This window comes from Lissotriton vulgaris, chromosome 4_1 (genome assembly GCF_964263255.1).
Source record: "Lissotriton vulgaris chromosome 4_1, aLisVul1.2, whole genome shotgun sequence".
NCBI classification, from domain to species: Eukaryota; Metazoa; Chordata; class Amphibia; order Caudata; family Salamandridae; genus Lissotriton; species Lissotriton vulgaris.
This window is the reverse complement of record NC_141691.1, coordinates 1,720,044,748-1,720,059,913: the sequence shown is the minus strand read 5'-3', so window position 1 is coordinate 1,720,059,913 and position 15,166 is coordinate 1,720,044,748. Positions and strand designations below refer to the sequence as shown.

General features: G+C 43.7%; 1 protein-coding gene across 1 annotated transcript in view; it reads left to right on the top strand.

Annotated features, from left to right (window-relative positions):
• The window catches only part of GEM (GTP binding protein overexpressed in skeletal muscle), a 38,019-nt gene extending 27,435 nt beyond the window's left edge, over window positions 1-10,584 (top strand). The window contains exons 4-5 of the mRNA XM_086966000.1: window positions 4,386-4,590; window positions 9,305-10,584. Of these exons, the coding sequence (XP_086822126.1) occupies window positions 4,386-4,590; window positions 9,305-9,582 (483 nt within the window). The 3' untranslated portion in view covers window positions 9,583-10,584. The remainder of the gene's footprint in view (window positions 1-4,385; window positions 4,591-9,304) is intronic.
• Window positions 10,585-15,166: the final 4,582 nt, after the last annotated feature.

The window sequence follows — 15,166 nt, the reverse complement described above, 5'->3', positions numbered from 1 at the left end:
ACTGCCTACTCTTAAAAAAGGAAACAGAAACATTTCATGTTTCTTTTTTAAATGCATCCCATTTTCCTTTAGGGAAAACGGGCTGCATTTAAAAAAAACTGCTTTATTTAAAAAGCAGTCACAGACATGGTGGTCTGCTGACCCCAGCAGGCCACCATTCCTGGGAGTGAAAGCCTTTCCCGATGGGGTTGCAAATTTCACCTGCCTCATGAATATTAATGAGGCAGGCAATTTACAACTTCATTAGTAATTGAAAACTGTCTGAGACACTGTTATAAATTACATTTTGCAAGTCGCAAATTGCGAGTCGCAAAACGATACAATCTGTGACTCACAAACTGTAAAGGTCGTACATCTGGTTCCGAAGAGGTGTGTCTAATGGAGGAGGCTCACATCAGGTCTATATCTTTTGATATAGCGCAGCACCACCAATCTCTTGATATGGTCTAAGAGAAAGTTCATATTCCAGGAGACGACTATAACCATCTGGAGGGAGGGATCTAATAATGGCGGTTCAATCTATAGCCTCATGGAGGCAAGGTAGGTTGGCGAGGGGCACCATTGAGTCTTATCCAAATTTGGGATATAGACGGTGGAGAACCCTGTGATGTGTACCTGTAAGAAAGATTGCAAAGCAGCAACCCAACTCAAAATAACATACCCCCTTCCAATTCTCCCCACCCATACTTCTAGCTTGGAAGCATCATAAGAAAGACAGGACAAAATCAGTGATTGACAGTAGCAACTAATATTTAGAGTACAACCTCTGATACTAGACAACTGTATGAAGACCATTCCATCTCCCTTTCACATCCCTCCACACAAAGACTGTCGGAGGTACATCACCCCACATCATAGATAGTCCCCGGGGGGGACACAACAGTTCATGGGTCAAAAAACATGCTGTTTGGTGGCCTGGGGGGTCATGTCAATAAGTCCAGAGCACCCACAAGGCTCTTAAAAAGAATCGGGGTGTCAGAGAGGGTTGGCTCAGATCAGCTACATGTGGAGCCTCCTCCACAGGAGGTGGGCTCGCTGATTTTCATTTTCCATGTAGGCCCTGGTTATCCATTTCGGGAGTGGGTATGTTTTATCCAGGGTGCTCCACCAGGCCCTCAGAGCTCGCCAGTCGCAGCGGCTGCTGCTCTGTCACTCACTCCTGTGCTTGGTCGGGGGTCTCAAAGAAGTAGGTTGATGAGTCAGAGATCACTTTGAGACAGGCTGGAAACATGAGTATGTACTCAATCTTCAGTGCCTTGAGTTTCTGCGTAAAGTCTTCAAATTGGCGGTGACGCTGCTGGGATGCTCTGGTATAGTCTGGAAAATGTAGGATTTTGGCATTAAGGTACCACGGACCTGGTTGATTCTGGGCTTCCCGGAGGATAGCATTGCAGTGGTTAAGGATGCACTCTATTAGTGGGCGAGAGGGGGTCCTCCAATGGGGGTCTTTTAGAAAGGGCATGGTGCTCCCACTTTCTACTACAAAACGGATAGACATTTTATCTAACAGAACCCAGGACCCGAACCATTCATCCAGGAGGATGTCCATCCTGGAGACCTCCACCTCCTCTGGAAATCTGATAAGGCACAGGTTGTTCCTTCTGGAGCTGTTTTTGGTATTTCTTCCATCAGTTTGGGAGCCTAGCATTTGGAGGTCACTACATAATCTCCAATAGTCAAAATCTGGGGATTGGTTTCAGTCACTCTCTGCCACCTTGCACAGTTCCTGACACCGAAGGGAGAAGTCAATGTGGATTCCATCTACCGTACTCTGGATTCCACTGCTTGCCTGGAATCCGGATTTGCTGCAAGGCTGTCTGTCAAATCTGTGGGGTTTGAACCGGCTTGATAGGCAGGGATTCCGCCATGGGCCCCCTGTTATCTGGTACAGAGGTGGTGTATTGATCTATTTTGGTCTGGGCTGGCTTCCGTACAAGTAGCTTAATGCGCCCTATTCCCAGTCATAGGGTGGTGAATGACATCAGGAGCGAAGGCGCGATTTCACCAGCCAGATTGCCTCAAGGCATCATGGGCAGCCAGCACTACCAAGTACAGATCAGCTGGGAGGAGTCACTGCTGTCCACAGGCCATCACCCGAACAATGGAGTAAGTCTACTTGCGGAGCCCTATAATTATCGATCTGCTCTGCTTGCAGGCTGCACGAGCAACCGGAGGCGATCATCCAAGATCTTCTCAAGTGTGGGGGGGGAGCCTAACCCGTGCAGAAGGATGGACTCAGACAAGAGTACGTTCAGGTACAGGACTGGAGGGCTCCCAGCACATGAATGGTCTCACCCACATCCTCGGGAAACAGCTGTCACCCGATCCCTGGTGTCACAGGTAGCATTCAGTACGAGCCGCACCAGGGCCCCTTTGCAGGAAGGCTGGCATTGTAGTTGCTGCTATCCCCAGTGCGCAAGAAACACCCCCGGAGCATAGCCTGATAAAGCAGCCCAAGCCCTGCCAATATATCTGATTGATCCCTGCATTGCAACAAAGGAAATCCATCTAGCCCCCAGTATTTTCAGCACACGTCTTCTTGGGTTAATCCAACAGTGGCAGGGTTCACTGAAAGTGTGCTGCCACTGAGTTTTTCTTTAGCACTGTAGCTCCGAATCCTATGGCCCCCTATATAGTTACACATCTGGTTCAATCCCTGTACGGTAACGGGCCAGTAAAGTGGAGGGCCAGACTCTGACCAGCAGATGGTTAGGGCTTGGCCACACTTAAGGCTTCTTCATGTTTAATGAGATGCCAGAGCTTACATCCCCAATCTACCTAGGCCCCCTCACCTAAGGGCTGGTCATTGTCAGAGCCCTTAAAAGCCCCCCGCATGTGTGCCCTCGATTGCCCCGGCCAAACACTATGAGGTACGGGAGAAATCCACCAGTGGCACCAGCCCTGTGCAGACATGCCCACTGCCGTAGGTGGGCAAAGCCCTCCTAATAATATTGAAAGCAGGGCTCCCGGGGAGGTCACTGGAGATCTCCTAAACCCCTCAATCGGGGAGCTGTCATGCTGCTTGAATCACAGAAGAGTTCGCAGACTGTCAAATTGTGCCCCAGCCATGCCTCCTGTCTCCAGGCTGGGGCTGCCCCAGGAATGCATACCGCCTCACCTCCGCCCAATGTGCTCCACCGCATTGAGGTGGGCCTACCACACAGCAACATCGGGCACCTAAATTCTCGAGATGTGGTGATGGCAGGCTTCCATCTTGGTCAAAAGTCAAAAGAAGTCCCGAACTTAAAGGCACCAGATTACCTCAAATGTGGACTAATAATAAACATCAATCTAGTCCTATTGACAACTACTCATAAGGTAAATTACGTCAGCAAAGACACAAGATAATAAAACCCCCCAAAAATACAATTGTTTAAAATTTTTTTTTTACATGTTTATTACAATCAAAAATTTAAAAACAGTTCATACATAAACACATTTCATATTGACATTTGTAAAAATAATTTAGACAACAGAGTCGACGCGGCGTTTCGGTGAGTTAATGGATGGTTCACCTTCTTCAGGACAGTTTTCTAAGTAATATAACACAATTTATTAATAATACATTCTTGTGTTACTGACGACAACCTTTACCCTAACTATAAAAAATCCTATACAATTTCACATATAAAACCATTTGATATACATTCAAATAGTCATTTTAAACAAATTGACTTTTGACCTGTACTGACCCTGTCCCTATTCTAAATAGTAGGGTACCTCCCTTTCTTTGTTACTATAGGCTTCCATCTTGACCTTGGTGGCTGCGCCCCAATGTTTGTGCTTTTTTTAAGCCATTTCTGACCATGTGGGTCCTTCTTATAGCCTTCCCTGGCTCGTGGATAGTTTTCTTACGCTTGTACTTAAATCATGTTAGTCTACCTAAATGAGATCAGGGGGCGTGCTATGGAATGTGGTGCAATTTCCTTGTGAGCGCCGGGCGCACTTTTCAAAAGGTGCACCCAGCGCTAGCAAGGAAAATACCTCCATATTATATTAAAACCTAGGTTGCCCTGGGGGCAGTGTATTCAAGTGAAATATGAAGCGGCTTTGAAGCAGCGGCTCCGTGTTTCACTATGCAGGCGGCAACCTGCCTGCACTTTTAAAGGTTTAGAGATCCCCTTGTAGGCGGATGCAGTGAGTGATGGCACCAGCCTGAAAAGGGATGTCTGGGGAGTCCATAGAACCCCCTTACCCTTCTCCAGACGTCTGCCTTCAGGAAGGTGGCGCACTGGCAATGCGCCTCCTGACAGCTTCTTTGCCTCTGACAGAAAAACAGATATAACTAGGCAACTTTGATAGTAACAGTCAAACTTTTAAATAGTGATTTTTCTTCTGAATCTAATTAGTATAGTAACTCTTTTTTTCTGCACCTTTTTCATCAGGGTGATGACAAGTGGATCCAAGATCACTGCATGCAAGTCGGTGATGCATATTTGATCGTGTATTCCATTACCGACAAGTCAAGCTTTGAGAGAGCTTCTGAACTCCGAATACAGCTACGCCGAGCCCGCCAGACAGAAGACATACCTATTATACTAGTGGGCAACAAAAGCGACCTAGTTCGATGCCGAGAAGTATCAGTGTCAGGTTAGTACAACTGTCTTTGTTTAAATTTGAAAGTCCCATCATCATAAAATTACAGCCACAATGTTGTAATGGCATTAGTTGTGTTCTTTGCCCATATTTAAGATTAAAATACCAGGCTTGTAAAACATGATTATAGTGTTATCCAGGAATTGCTTTAAATGTGACAGAGGAACAAATGGGCAACATCTGGGCACTCGCCATTGAAATGTGGGGTAGCTGTCATGGGCCAATGGAAAAAGTGAGGAACCTTTTTTAACCTGAGGACTGGAACTTCCACAAGAGAGTGCAGATAATTTAGCAGAGAATGAAGTATATCTGAGCATCACTGAGGGAAGCAAAACAGATCTAAAGTCCACTCCTAGTGGGCGGGAGCTTTTTTAAGTTCCAGCACGCTGGGATCGAACTTGATGTTTGCTCCTGCTTGGAAGGAGGGCAAACACATGTTTCCCTGCCTTCACTGCTGCAGCAGGGAATCTGCTATGTCCTAGGGGTGGGCACCCTGGCACATAGCTGCTGAGCTGGACCCGGGGATTGACTCCATAGGGTCTTTAGAGGCTCGGGGAGGGGGGCATTTGGCCCCACTTCCTATAAAAATGAATGTCGGCCCTGGGGGTGGGCTTTGGCCTCATCAGGCATGGGGATGGGGGCCGTGTAGGTAGGCTCCCTGGGGCTTGTAATAAGTAAATATGGCCCATACGCAATTTATTTTTCAATCCCACAAGAATCTTGTGGCATTGCAGCATTTTTTATGGCATTTGTTTTCTTTTTTCGCCCAGGGGAGGTTCCTTCAAGGTCTCCCTCTATTGGCCTAGGAGGTCAGGGGGGCCCTACCCTGCCCCCATATCTATATGTATCTATCTATTTATATATATATATATATCTTCACCAAAAAAGGTTAGCCCCTAATGGAGAGTCCATCAGGTACGTGCATATTTGCATCTCTTTATTGAGTCTGGCAACAGCAATGGAAATTTCATGAAAGTAAAAATATTGCCAGGCCAGACGCGTTTCGGGAATATGTTCCCTTCTTCAATGGCAAATTCTCACAAACAAACGGCAGCTTACAGCGCACATTTTTGTTCCCAGATACCTGCCCCAGTGGGCGGGGCCATTCCCATGGCCTCCTGGTTCTGCGAGTGAATGATAAAAAATACCCTTAAGTGAGTCCGTAAAGTGCGCTATGCAAATGTTGTTCTGTTAATCCCCGGTTGGTTGATGCAAATTCATACTACAATTCCCGCCGTACTTCCACGCTGACATCATGAGCACAGCCTCCCGTCGTACTGATGAAACCTGCAGGTTCCATCAAGGGCCCGCTACAATTGCGGTGGGGCATTCCCGCGGCTGGTCTTCAGCTGCTACAAATCCAGCAAAAAAGGTTAGCTCCTACGGGAGAGTCCATCAGGTACATGCATATTTTCATCTCCTTATTGATGACAATGAACAGTCAGGAAATTGCAATGGAAATGTATATATTTTGGAACCTCAGGTCTGGGTGCTACGTTTCAGAGTCCTGTAATGGCTCACCCTCACAGGAGTCTGACTCCTGCAGGAGCGTGCTAGCCCAAGGAAAATATAGCTTCCTGGGCCAATCCGAACGCTCCTGTGAGAGTGTTCCAGACTCTTGTTAACCCAGTCATCCAAATGTTATATATTTGTTTACCCTTATTATCTCAAAAACTACTGAATGGATTTACACCAAAACACAAAAGCACAATCTGCGGACCAAGATCTAGCCTCTAGTTTAATTTGGTGTAACTCCATTCAGCAGTTTTTGCAGTAGCCCGTCTTAAAGAAGTTTATGGAAAATGCATGGGGATTTTGCTTTTTGGCTCCACCCTTTATTCTCACTTGACGGGTCACCCCAAAACGTTTGGGAAAGGAGCTAAGGGGGATGAAAATATTTTGTGTGTGGAAAGTTTTGTGAAAATGTGTGAAACGTGGCCAAAGCTCTTAGCAAACCATGCTCCATGTATGGAAAAGCAGACCTAACTATAACTACCTTTCTACCTATATATATATATATATATATATAGAGAGAGAGAGAGAGAGAGAGAGAGAGAGAGAGAGAGAGAGCAGGGTTAAGACTGATTTGCTTATGGCTGGAATCCAAACTGGGGTGGCATGGTGAGCAAAAGAACAATGGATTTAACCCAGATCTCTTGGCTGGGGTGAGTGTTTGAAACGCTTCAGCACTCCAGCCATCATTTTATTGTGTTTGAGATGTATATGTATATATATATATATATTCATCAAAAAGTTGCCCTGCAGCAAAGACGCCCACGCTGAGGAGTGCTTCAACCAAGCTTTAATTTGTAAAACCGGCAGTTTACACATCATAACCAAAGTTCCTTACGCGTTTCAAAGCCCGGAGGCTTCTTCATCAGAGGATGTCACATGTTCCAACTGGCTAATTCGCAGGGGCGCCATTATCTGCATACTCGCGATGTCCACGTGACTTTGATCCACGTCACTTGCACTGGTAAGTAGTTTTAATGCATGCTGGAACCCGTAGTTTCAGTATTGGCGAAATATTTATTAATCCCATGTTGGAGCAGTTCCAGAACAGTGTCTTTTTCTTTTAATAATTATTTCGCCAATACTGAAACTACGGGTTCCAGCATGCATTAAAAATGTAAAATGCAACCATTCTACTTTCACGTAGTCATAGACATAAATAAGGGGAATCAGTACAAAAGTTACCAATGTGGCGGCCATCATTAAATGTACATACTACGATATCCACTGAAGAGAAAAGGCTGCTTAATAAAGTGCTTAAGTGCAAATTCCTAAAAACATATATACACACACCAAACAGTAAAGTGCAAAAAAAAAAATATATATATATAAATAGTCTGAAGCCAGATCAGTGTTAAAAAAAAGATATTGTTTATAGTTGGATAAATGTAAAAAAATTACAGCACTACATCAAGTGAATATCCTCACACCCAATATACATTGAATAGAGCAAATGTAAAAGTACAATAACTTTGTCAATAGCATAAACAATGTTGTCCTACCTAGAGAACAACATAAAACAAATATAGCATGTGTTACAGCTTTCCAAAGAAATGCTACTTGTTATCACGATAGGACTTAATAATATTTTGTGATCACAATGAACACAGCCGATGCAGCCAACATGTGTTCTTCAGGGCTGTAATGACACTCAGTTAAGGTATATATATTAACCCAGTCAAGCCAGTTGGATGCACCACACAGAGTTACAAGAACGGGAGTTTTCTCCCACTGTATTGTTTTTTTATTTGTGGCCCGTGCAAGTAAGAACGATGGGGCTAGTTGGGGGGGAGGAGTTTCAGCAGATGACGACGAGGGTAAATTAATTATTTAATTTTCCCTTGTGGTAGCCTGTCTAATCTCCCCCTCAACCTGGCCCCACCGCTCTTACCTGCACCTGCAGCTTCAGTTTTATTTACAAAAATTAAAGACCCAGGTGAAAGTGTTCTTACTCAGAGGAATTCATTTTAAAAAAGAGCTCTCCTGGTGATTGCGATTATTGGGATTTATTAGAAAGCACCTCATGTTAATACACACAACAGCAACAGGTATGCAAAGGTTATGGGAGACACAGCCTAATATACCCTCAACTACTGACCAATCAAGGATTGGCATGAGCAGAAACACATTCGCACACTGGCTCTGGGAAATTTGTGCACTGTGATGGAATGAAAAAACATTTCTTGGGCCTTAAAGAAGAATCTTTGAACATAATATGGTATTTGGCAAGCCATAGTGGCCCTTTAGCAGGATGATGAAACTTGGGGCCTGATTGAGATCTTGGTGGATGGGATTTGGGATGCTCCGTCACAAACGTGACAATTAATCCGTCGGCTGTATTACAAGTGCCATGGGATATAATGCACTTTTAATACGGCAAACGGGATGTCCGTAACGTTTGTGACGGAATATCCCATCTGCCCAGATCTCAATCAGGCCCTTAGTGCTGAGGTGAGAGCGAAATACAACTACTGGGTCTTTGATTATCTTTACTGAACAAATAATGTAAATGTACTTGCAGAAAAGCAACAACAACAACAACAACACTACTACTGCTGTTACTCCATCTGCTACTACTACAACTAATAACAGTAATGAATACTTCATTGTGCTCAGAGTCATTCATAAAACGCCTCTGCTGTTTGTAGGTGCTGTCAAAAACAGGTTTTCCTCATTGTCCAATTTAACGGTAATTGCTGTGCCAACCTTGCTGGGATGGAAACTGAGCGGACCTTGTCAGAATGTGCAGATCACTACAGAGTTCACTCACTGAGCCTTCTTACCTCTATTGTGGCATCCAAAGAGATAAAATATGTGCAAAGATTCCTTGCACATGCGAAGAAGTATATTATCAAGAAGGGCGTTAAAATTATCGCTGCTTTAGCGGCAGGAAACTGCAGCTAAAGCGCCAATAATGGGATTGATAATATGCCGTTGAGAATTCCCATAGGAGCCCATGTTCACACCACAGTTTCATGTCGCTTAAGAGGGCGATAATTTGAACGCCATTTCTTGATAATATGCCCCTACATTTCTATCCAATGAAGGTCGAATGATCGTTTGCTTCTATCTCAATTTTATGTAATGAGCACTTTGGAACTTGTGCATAGTTCCAAAGTTACTTTGTAATTTATCATACAGTATTTTTTACAAATAGCCTTAGACTCACCCATGGTTGTCATTGTTTCTTTTGCAGAAGGCAGAGCATGCGCAGTCGTGTTTGACTGTAAGTTCATCGAGACATCTGCCGCGGTCCAGCACAATGTGACAGAGCTGTTCGAAGGGATTGTTCGACAGGTCCGTTTGAGGAGGGACAGCAAAGAAAAGAACGAGGAAAGAATGGCTCACCAAAAAAGGAGAGAGAGCATCCCGAAGAAAGCAAGGAGGTTCTGGGGCAAGATAGCGGCTAGAAACAACAAAAATATGGCTTTTAAGCTCAAATCCAAGTCTTGTCACGATCTCTCCGTTCTGTAGACCATTACAAAACCCCAGGAGATATTCTCAATTTGGGCATTTGAGACTGATTCATGACCGATCATCAATCTATATTAGATTGGAGTACTACTAGCGTCTACTTTTTTTACATTTATGGTCGTGATCAGAGAGGACCAGAAGCATACTTTTTATGTTTGGACAGAGACAATCTTTTAATTGTAAATATTTATTTGTCGAGGGACAAACTGTATCATTTCCAAACCAGGATGCCTAAAGTATACTTCCTAGTGACGTTTAAGGAACTATTGTTTCATTTCTTTGAATATTACTATATAAACTAGATGATCTGTATCTCCTAGCAGAAAATGAGAGAGTTTCTAAAGCATTGGGCAAAATCGAGAAAATTGAGGCAAGCGTGGAACAACTTGTTGTTGGCAATTTTTACGTCACCAAAAGACCCAAGCTCAGAATGTTCAGTTCTTTTAGGACAAATAATTTACTTCTCCATTTTTCTTTTTATCTACTCTTGAACGACCATCATATTCACCATATGCAAGGTCCCCCATTTGAAGTGATTGTTGCATCTCTTGGTAGAATGTCTACATGCAGTCTCACTCTTGGGTGCTGTTTGCCTAACATTTTGTAACAATATGTATTTCTTGCATACTGTTTTTCCTAAGCCATTGTTTCTTCATTTGGGCTCTTTGTTGTCTTTTCTTTCTATTTGCTCTATAAGTTTTTAGTTTCTTATAAAGCTGTGAATCTGTCTGTCAATCGACCAATGTCTGCCAAGAAGACTAAAACTTTAAGTGAGGAAACAATCAACCAATTTGAAAATGTAATTTATATGTTTGGGAAACCCATTGTATAAGCCAAGATGTGAGAAAAGAGAACTTTCCTGCTGAGAAAGTTTCAACTTTGAAATATGTTAAAAAGTGTGATGTACATTTTTAAATTCACATCTTTTTCAGACTATGCAGGTTTGTACTTTCATATCTTGTAAAACTTTGAATAAAATATTTGCTTTATTTAAAGCACAAAGCTCTTTGATAACTAATTTGTCAACCTGTCTTACATCTTTTAAATAGAGCCTATGTTATTAGACTTCCCACAGAAAAATTGGAAACATTCTGACTGATACACTATTCCAGGCAGTTATCCTATGATAGAGCCCATTATTTAAGTCGCTGTATTACAATTTGAACCTGTGGTTTGACCTGGCGACTGCTGAAGCTCATACTAGATCTTCTTCGAGTTTGGGACACAGTTGTTTACAGGGATCTTCACAATACAAATTCATTTTCCCCTGAAAACGCCTTCCCAAAGATGATCAGGGACAGCAGGTGAGGCAGCCACCCCAGCATCCATGGCATAATGAGCCAAACATTCCATATCATGCTAGTGGCCTGGCGGGAGCTGGACACTGGAGGGAGAAGGCGGAGCCTCAGTCGGGATGTACCAATCGCTGCTTTAAGCTTCCCTGGGGCCTTGCAGGAAGGAAGGGCATGCCTTGGAGGGCTATTTCCCACCACTCAGTGGTGGAACCTGCCTATTATGTGGACTGTCGAGATAACTGGATGCAAGGCATTTGCAGGAGTAGACCCAGTCAGGATGCAGACATGCTGCTGAGTGGGTGTTTTTTATCAGAAAGAGTGTTCAGGTGCTTGGCATAGGCACGTCCTATCTGCACAGCAGAGGCGGCTCACATAGGGCGTGCTGCGGGCGGTGTGGTGGGGCCGGGCAGGGAGGCCCAGGATGGGGGGGGTAGTACACTCGGACATATGACGGAACGGAGGAAAGTATTCAGTTCCGTCGTATTTCCGAGTTACCTATCCCCACCTTGCCCCTCCCCGTCCCGCCGCACCGCCCTGCAGCACGCCCAATGTGAGCCGCCACTGTTGTATGGTGCAGCTCAAGTGAAAGGTGAAAAGTGGTGACGGGATAGAAATATATGTATGTGAAAATGGGAACAGTCCTGCTTGGTGCATCTAATAAACAGAAACCTACAGCAAAAATCCTTCAATATTCAGTATTTTTTCCCAAAGTTGTAATACACAAAAAAGCATTTTGCCCAATGTTTCACTGTTGGATTCAGCACAATTCATGTCTGTTTGCACTTCGCAGGAGTACTGAGGGGGATCGGTGACCCTGATACTTCCTAGCTGTATCTTGGGCAACACTGCAGCCCACACTTACCATTACAATGAAGCAGATACAGTCAAATATTGACTACATGTTTGGGGGATGATTTTCTACATCAATTACCACAGTGATTTGGTGACACAAATTGTCTAGGGTGCATTCAGGATCCTGGCCCTTGTTGGAGGGTGATTTTAGGGTGGTGCTTTACCACCATAATTTGAGCACGGGTTCGCTATCTAAAATAAGGAAACACGTGTGAGATGCAGGAATTGAGTCAGAGTGGCACCGTTTATTTCAGAAACAATTTAAACAATAAAAAGAGACCCATCAAAATAACTCTAAGCAGTTTAGTAAGTAACAAGTCTCAAAACTCATTTTAGATGAAGAGTAAAAACATGCTATCTAGTAAGTTCTAAAATTATGGCAACGCAAAGGAAAGTAAGAGAAAGAGAGAGAAAATACATTTTAAAATACAATAAGCATTGCAGCCTCAGCCAAAGATGCTGGATAAGATGGCTAATGGGGAATACACACGTGTCATGATGCATGGGATCACTTGTGCGAGGTAGTCCGCGAATGGACTGAAGAGCAGATCTTTTATACTCTTTTAATGAGGAACTATTGACCGCAGACCTTTGGCCACTTCTTGGAAATATTAGGAACAAAGAAGTGACACTACATTACAAAAGTTTACCAAAAGGTCACTTGATGTTTGACCGTAAATCATAATGAAATTGAACATTTATCGAAAATGATTTGCGTCACTTTTCTGAAATGTTTTATAGGAAAGCAGAACAATACAAAAGGTTAGAGGTCACTTGTAATTTCTAAAGCTGTGGAAGGTCCCAGTTGGCCCCCACTTCTTACTCTTAGCCAATTGTGTTGTTCTTAATGACAGACGCATCCTGTTATTGCTACAACTTGATGTTCAGAAAGATGTACATGAAGAGGTCATAGGAGAGATACATCTGAGTATACAGGAGGGCATGGGGCCTACTGCCTCTGTAGACGCTCAAGGCAGTGTGGACAATTTTAACACAACCCTGTCTGTGGGCTGGCAGGGGCAATTGAGACTCTTATGCTTCAGATGTGGACAGAATGGGCCTGGGGCACTATATGGTAAAAAGTAGACCCTGCTTCATCCTGAAATGATTACCACAGATGGGCCAAAACATCGACATCATGTTTAATATAATCACTTGGATGTGTTTTTGCAGCGCCATGCAATGTTACCTCTAATTTCTTTCTTTGTGTGCGGCAGTGAAAGATCTCTGTGGGCTGCTGCAAAGGCTGTGTGCACCAAGGAACTAATCATGAATGTGAGCACAGAGCTCAGCTAAACCAGTGCCAATTACCACTCACAACATTTGTTACAACAAGAGTTAAAACCGGTGTATTTCACACATATTGATACCAGTATGGGATATTGATGTTTCTCCAGGAAAACATTAGTGAGAGTTAATGAGCGAGTGGTCAGCAATAAGGTATGAAAAATTGCTGTATTGCAGTTGATTATTGAGTGTAATATTGAACTTGACAAGATGGAGAATTTGATAGATTTGTGCTGGGAAAGGGAATGTCGATGGGCATGTATAATGTTTGCTTACAAAGAAAATATAGAATGATATTCAAAGGCAGATGGGAAGATTGGTGGTATGAGAGTGGGGAAGGTTTTAAGAATCAAACTGAGGAGGATACCAACTCCTCCACCTTTGCAGTTGCTGATGTGGCAAGGTTTCTATTCATATTGGTAACTGTGGCTGAATCCTTGTAATTGACCCAGATTTCTTGGTGGCACAGATATGGAGTGGGGGTTGTGAGAATGAAAATAGTCAGTGGTGGTGTGGACATTTCATGAAAGATTGAGCCCACATAGCCAAAGTGATTGAGAGTTCATTAGAGGTGAAAACTCCCTGGTTTGGTGGAGTGTCTCAGTGTGTAGCTGAGATTGCTAGCTGTGGGTGTAAGGAGGCATTGTTGTGAGTGATCATAGAATTTCTGAGTGTTAGTGAAGAGGAATATTTATTGCCTAAGCTGTGAGTAATGACAAGGAGCTATATGGTTCTTCAAGTTTTATCAAGACAAGGACATTGCACTGCTAATGAAGTAATACAGGGCACAGCTGTTGAAAATAAACATTATGCAGATACCTGTAGATTATACTCCCTTTTCAGTGCAAATACTTTTATTCAAAGCAATTTTACAAACCGAGACATGGAGAGGAACACTTAAAGGGTAAGAACACAAGATTAGAGGTCAGGGGCTGGAGGGTGGAGTCTTTTGAAAGGAGGACCATCCACAAACAGGTTCTGTTGCATGAGACAAAGGATGCACTTGTGGTGAAGAGAGTTTATTGTGCAGTGAAAACGCTACACCACAACAACATGTTCTTCAGTCATCCAAAATGCTGAGGTAAATTTGGGTTTGAATGGCAAAAAAATGTAAGTCTGGTTGGGGGGAGAACTTAATGATTGTGAATTTTATATAGAAAGCTATTAAAAAAGGACAAGGCCGAGATTGATATGTGGCTTTTCGTAGTATGAGAAAGGTTGCCTTTAGTTGTGTATAAATTGCTATTTCACGGGCAGCGCGGTTTGCCATAGCGGGATGAGTCTTTACAGGTATGACTGGAGGCAGCTGCAAATAAGTAAGTGACTGTGAGTGTCGGACATATAGTCTAATTATTCTCAATGACTCTGATAAAATGCATTTGGTTTATATTAGAGCGCAGTCACATCCGCTGCATCGCTCTGACTCAGCCTGCCCTGCTGTGTTACACAGCTCAAGTAAAGTTCTTAAGTTAGACACAAGAAGTGAGAGCCTGGACAGGTCTTGGCTGTGTAGTATACGCGATGAGCCGCCCAACGCTTGCTGAAATAACTACGGCGCCTGCTGCTGCCTGTTGTAGTGCCTCAGCAGCATGAGGCTTATGTTATCAATGCCCTGAGGGGCGGCTGTCGAGTCAGCAGGGTTAGTACTGACTGTTGGGTGTTGACTGTATACTACGTTAGGCAGCTGAGAGTTAAGCTCATCTGTGCCGCTAGCTGCAATGCCTGCGGGGCTGGCAAGGTAGCGGGGTGCCGATCGCGACCGCTTCGTAGTAATGATTTCATTTTTTTTGCAGAGTTTTATAGCGCAAACTCGACCCGAAGGTATTGGAGCACTTTCCATGAGCTCCAGTTGCGTTACACAAGGACAAATTCACGACCCACCTATGTCACTGTGAGTGCCTCTGCCTTGCCCAGTGCCCAGTGCCGGACTGCGGATATGCGTTGAGTCAGATGACTTTGTTGACTCATAATTTTAATTACGCACTGCAGCTTAGAAAACTCTTGGGGGCATATTACCAAGCAATAGCGATAATTATCGCTATTGCTTGGTTAGAGACAAAAATGTACCGCTGAGCTGCGGCGATTTTTACCGCAAATAAACCTTGGTATTACCAAGGTTTATCGCAAATGCGATAAAAATCGCCGCAATG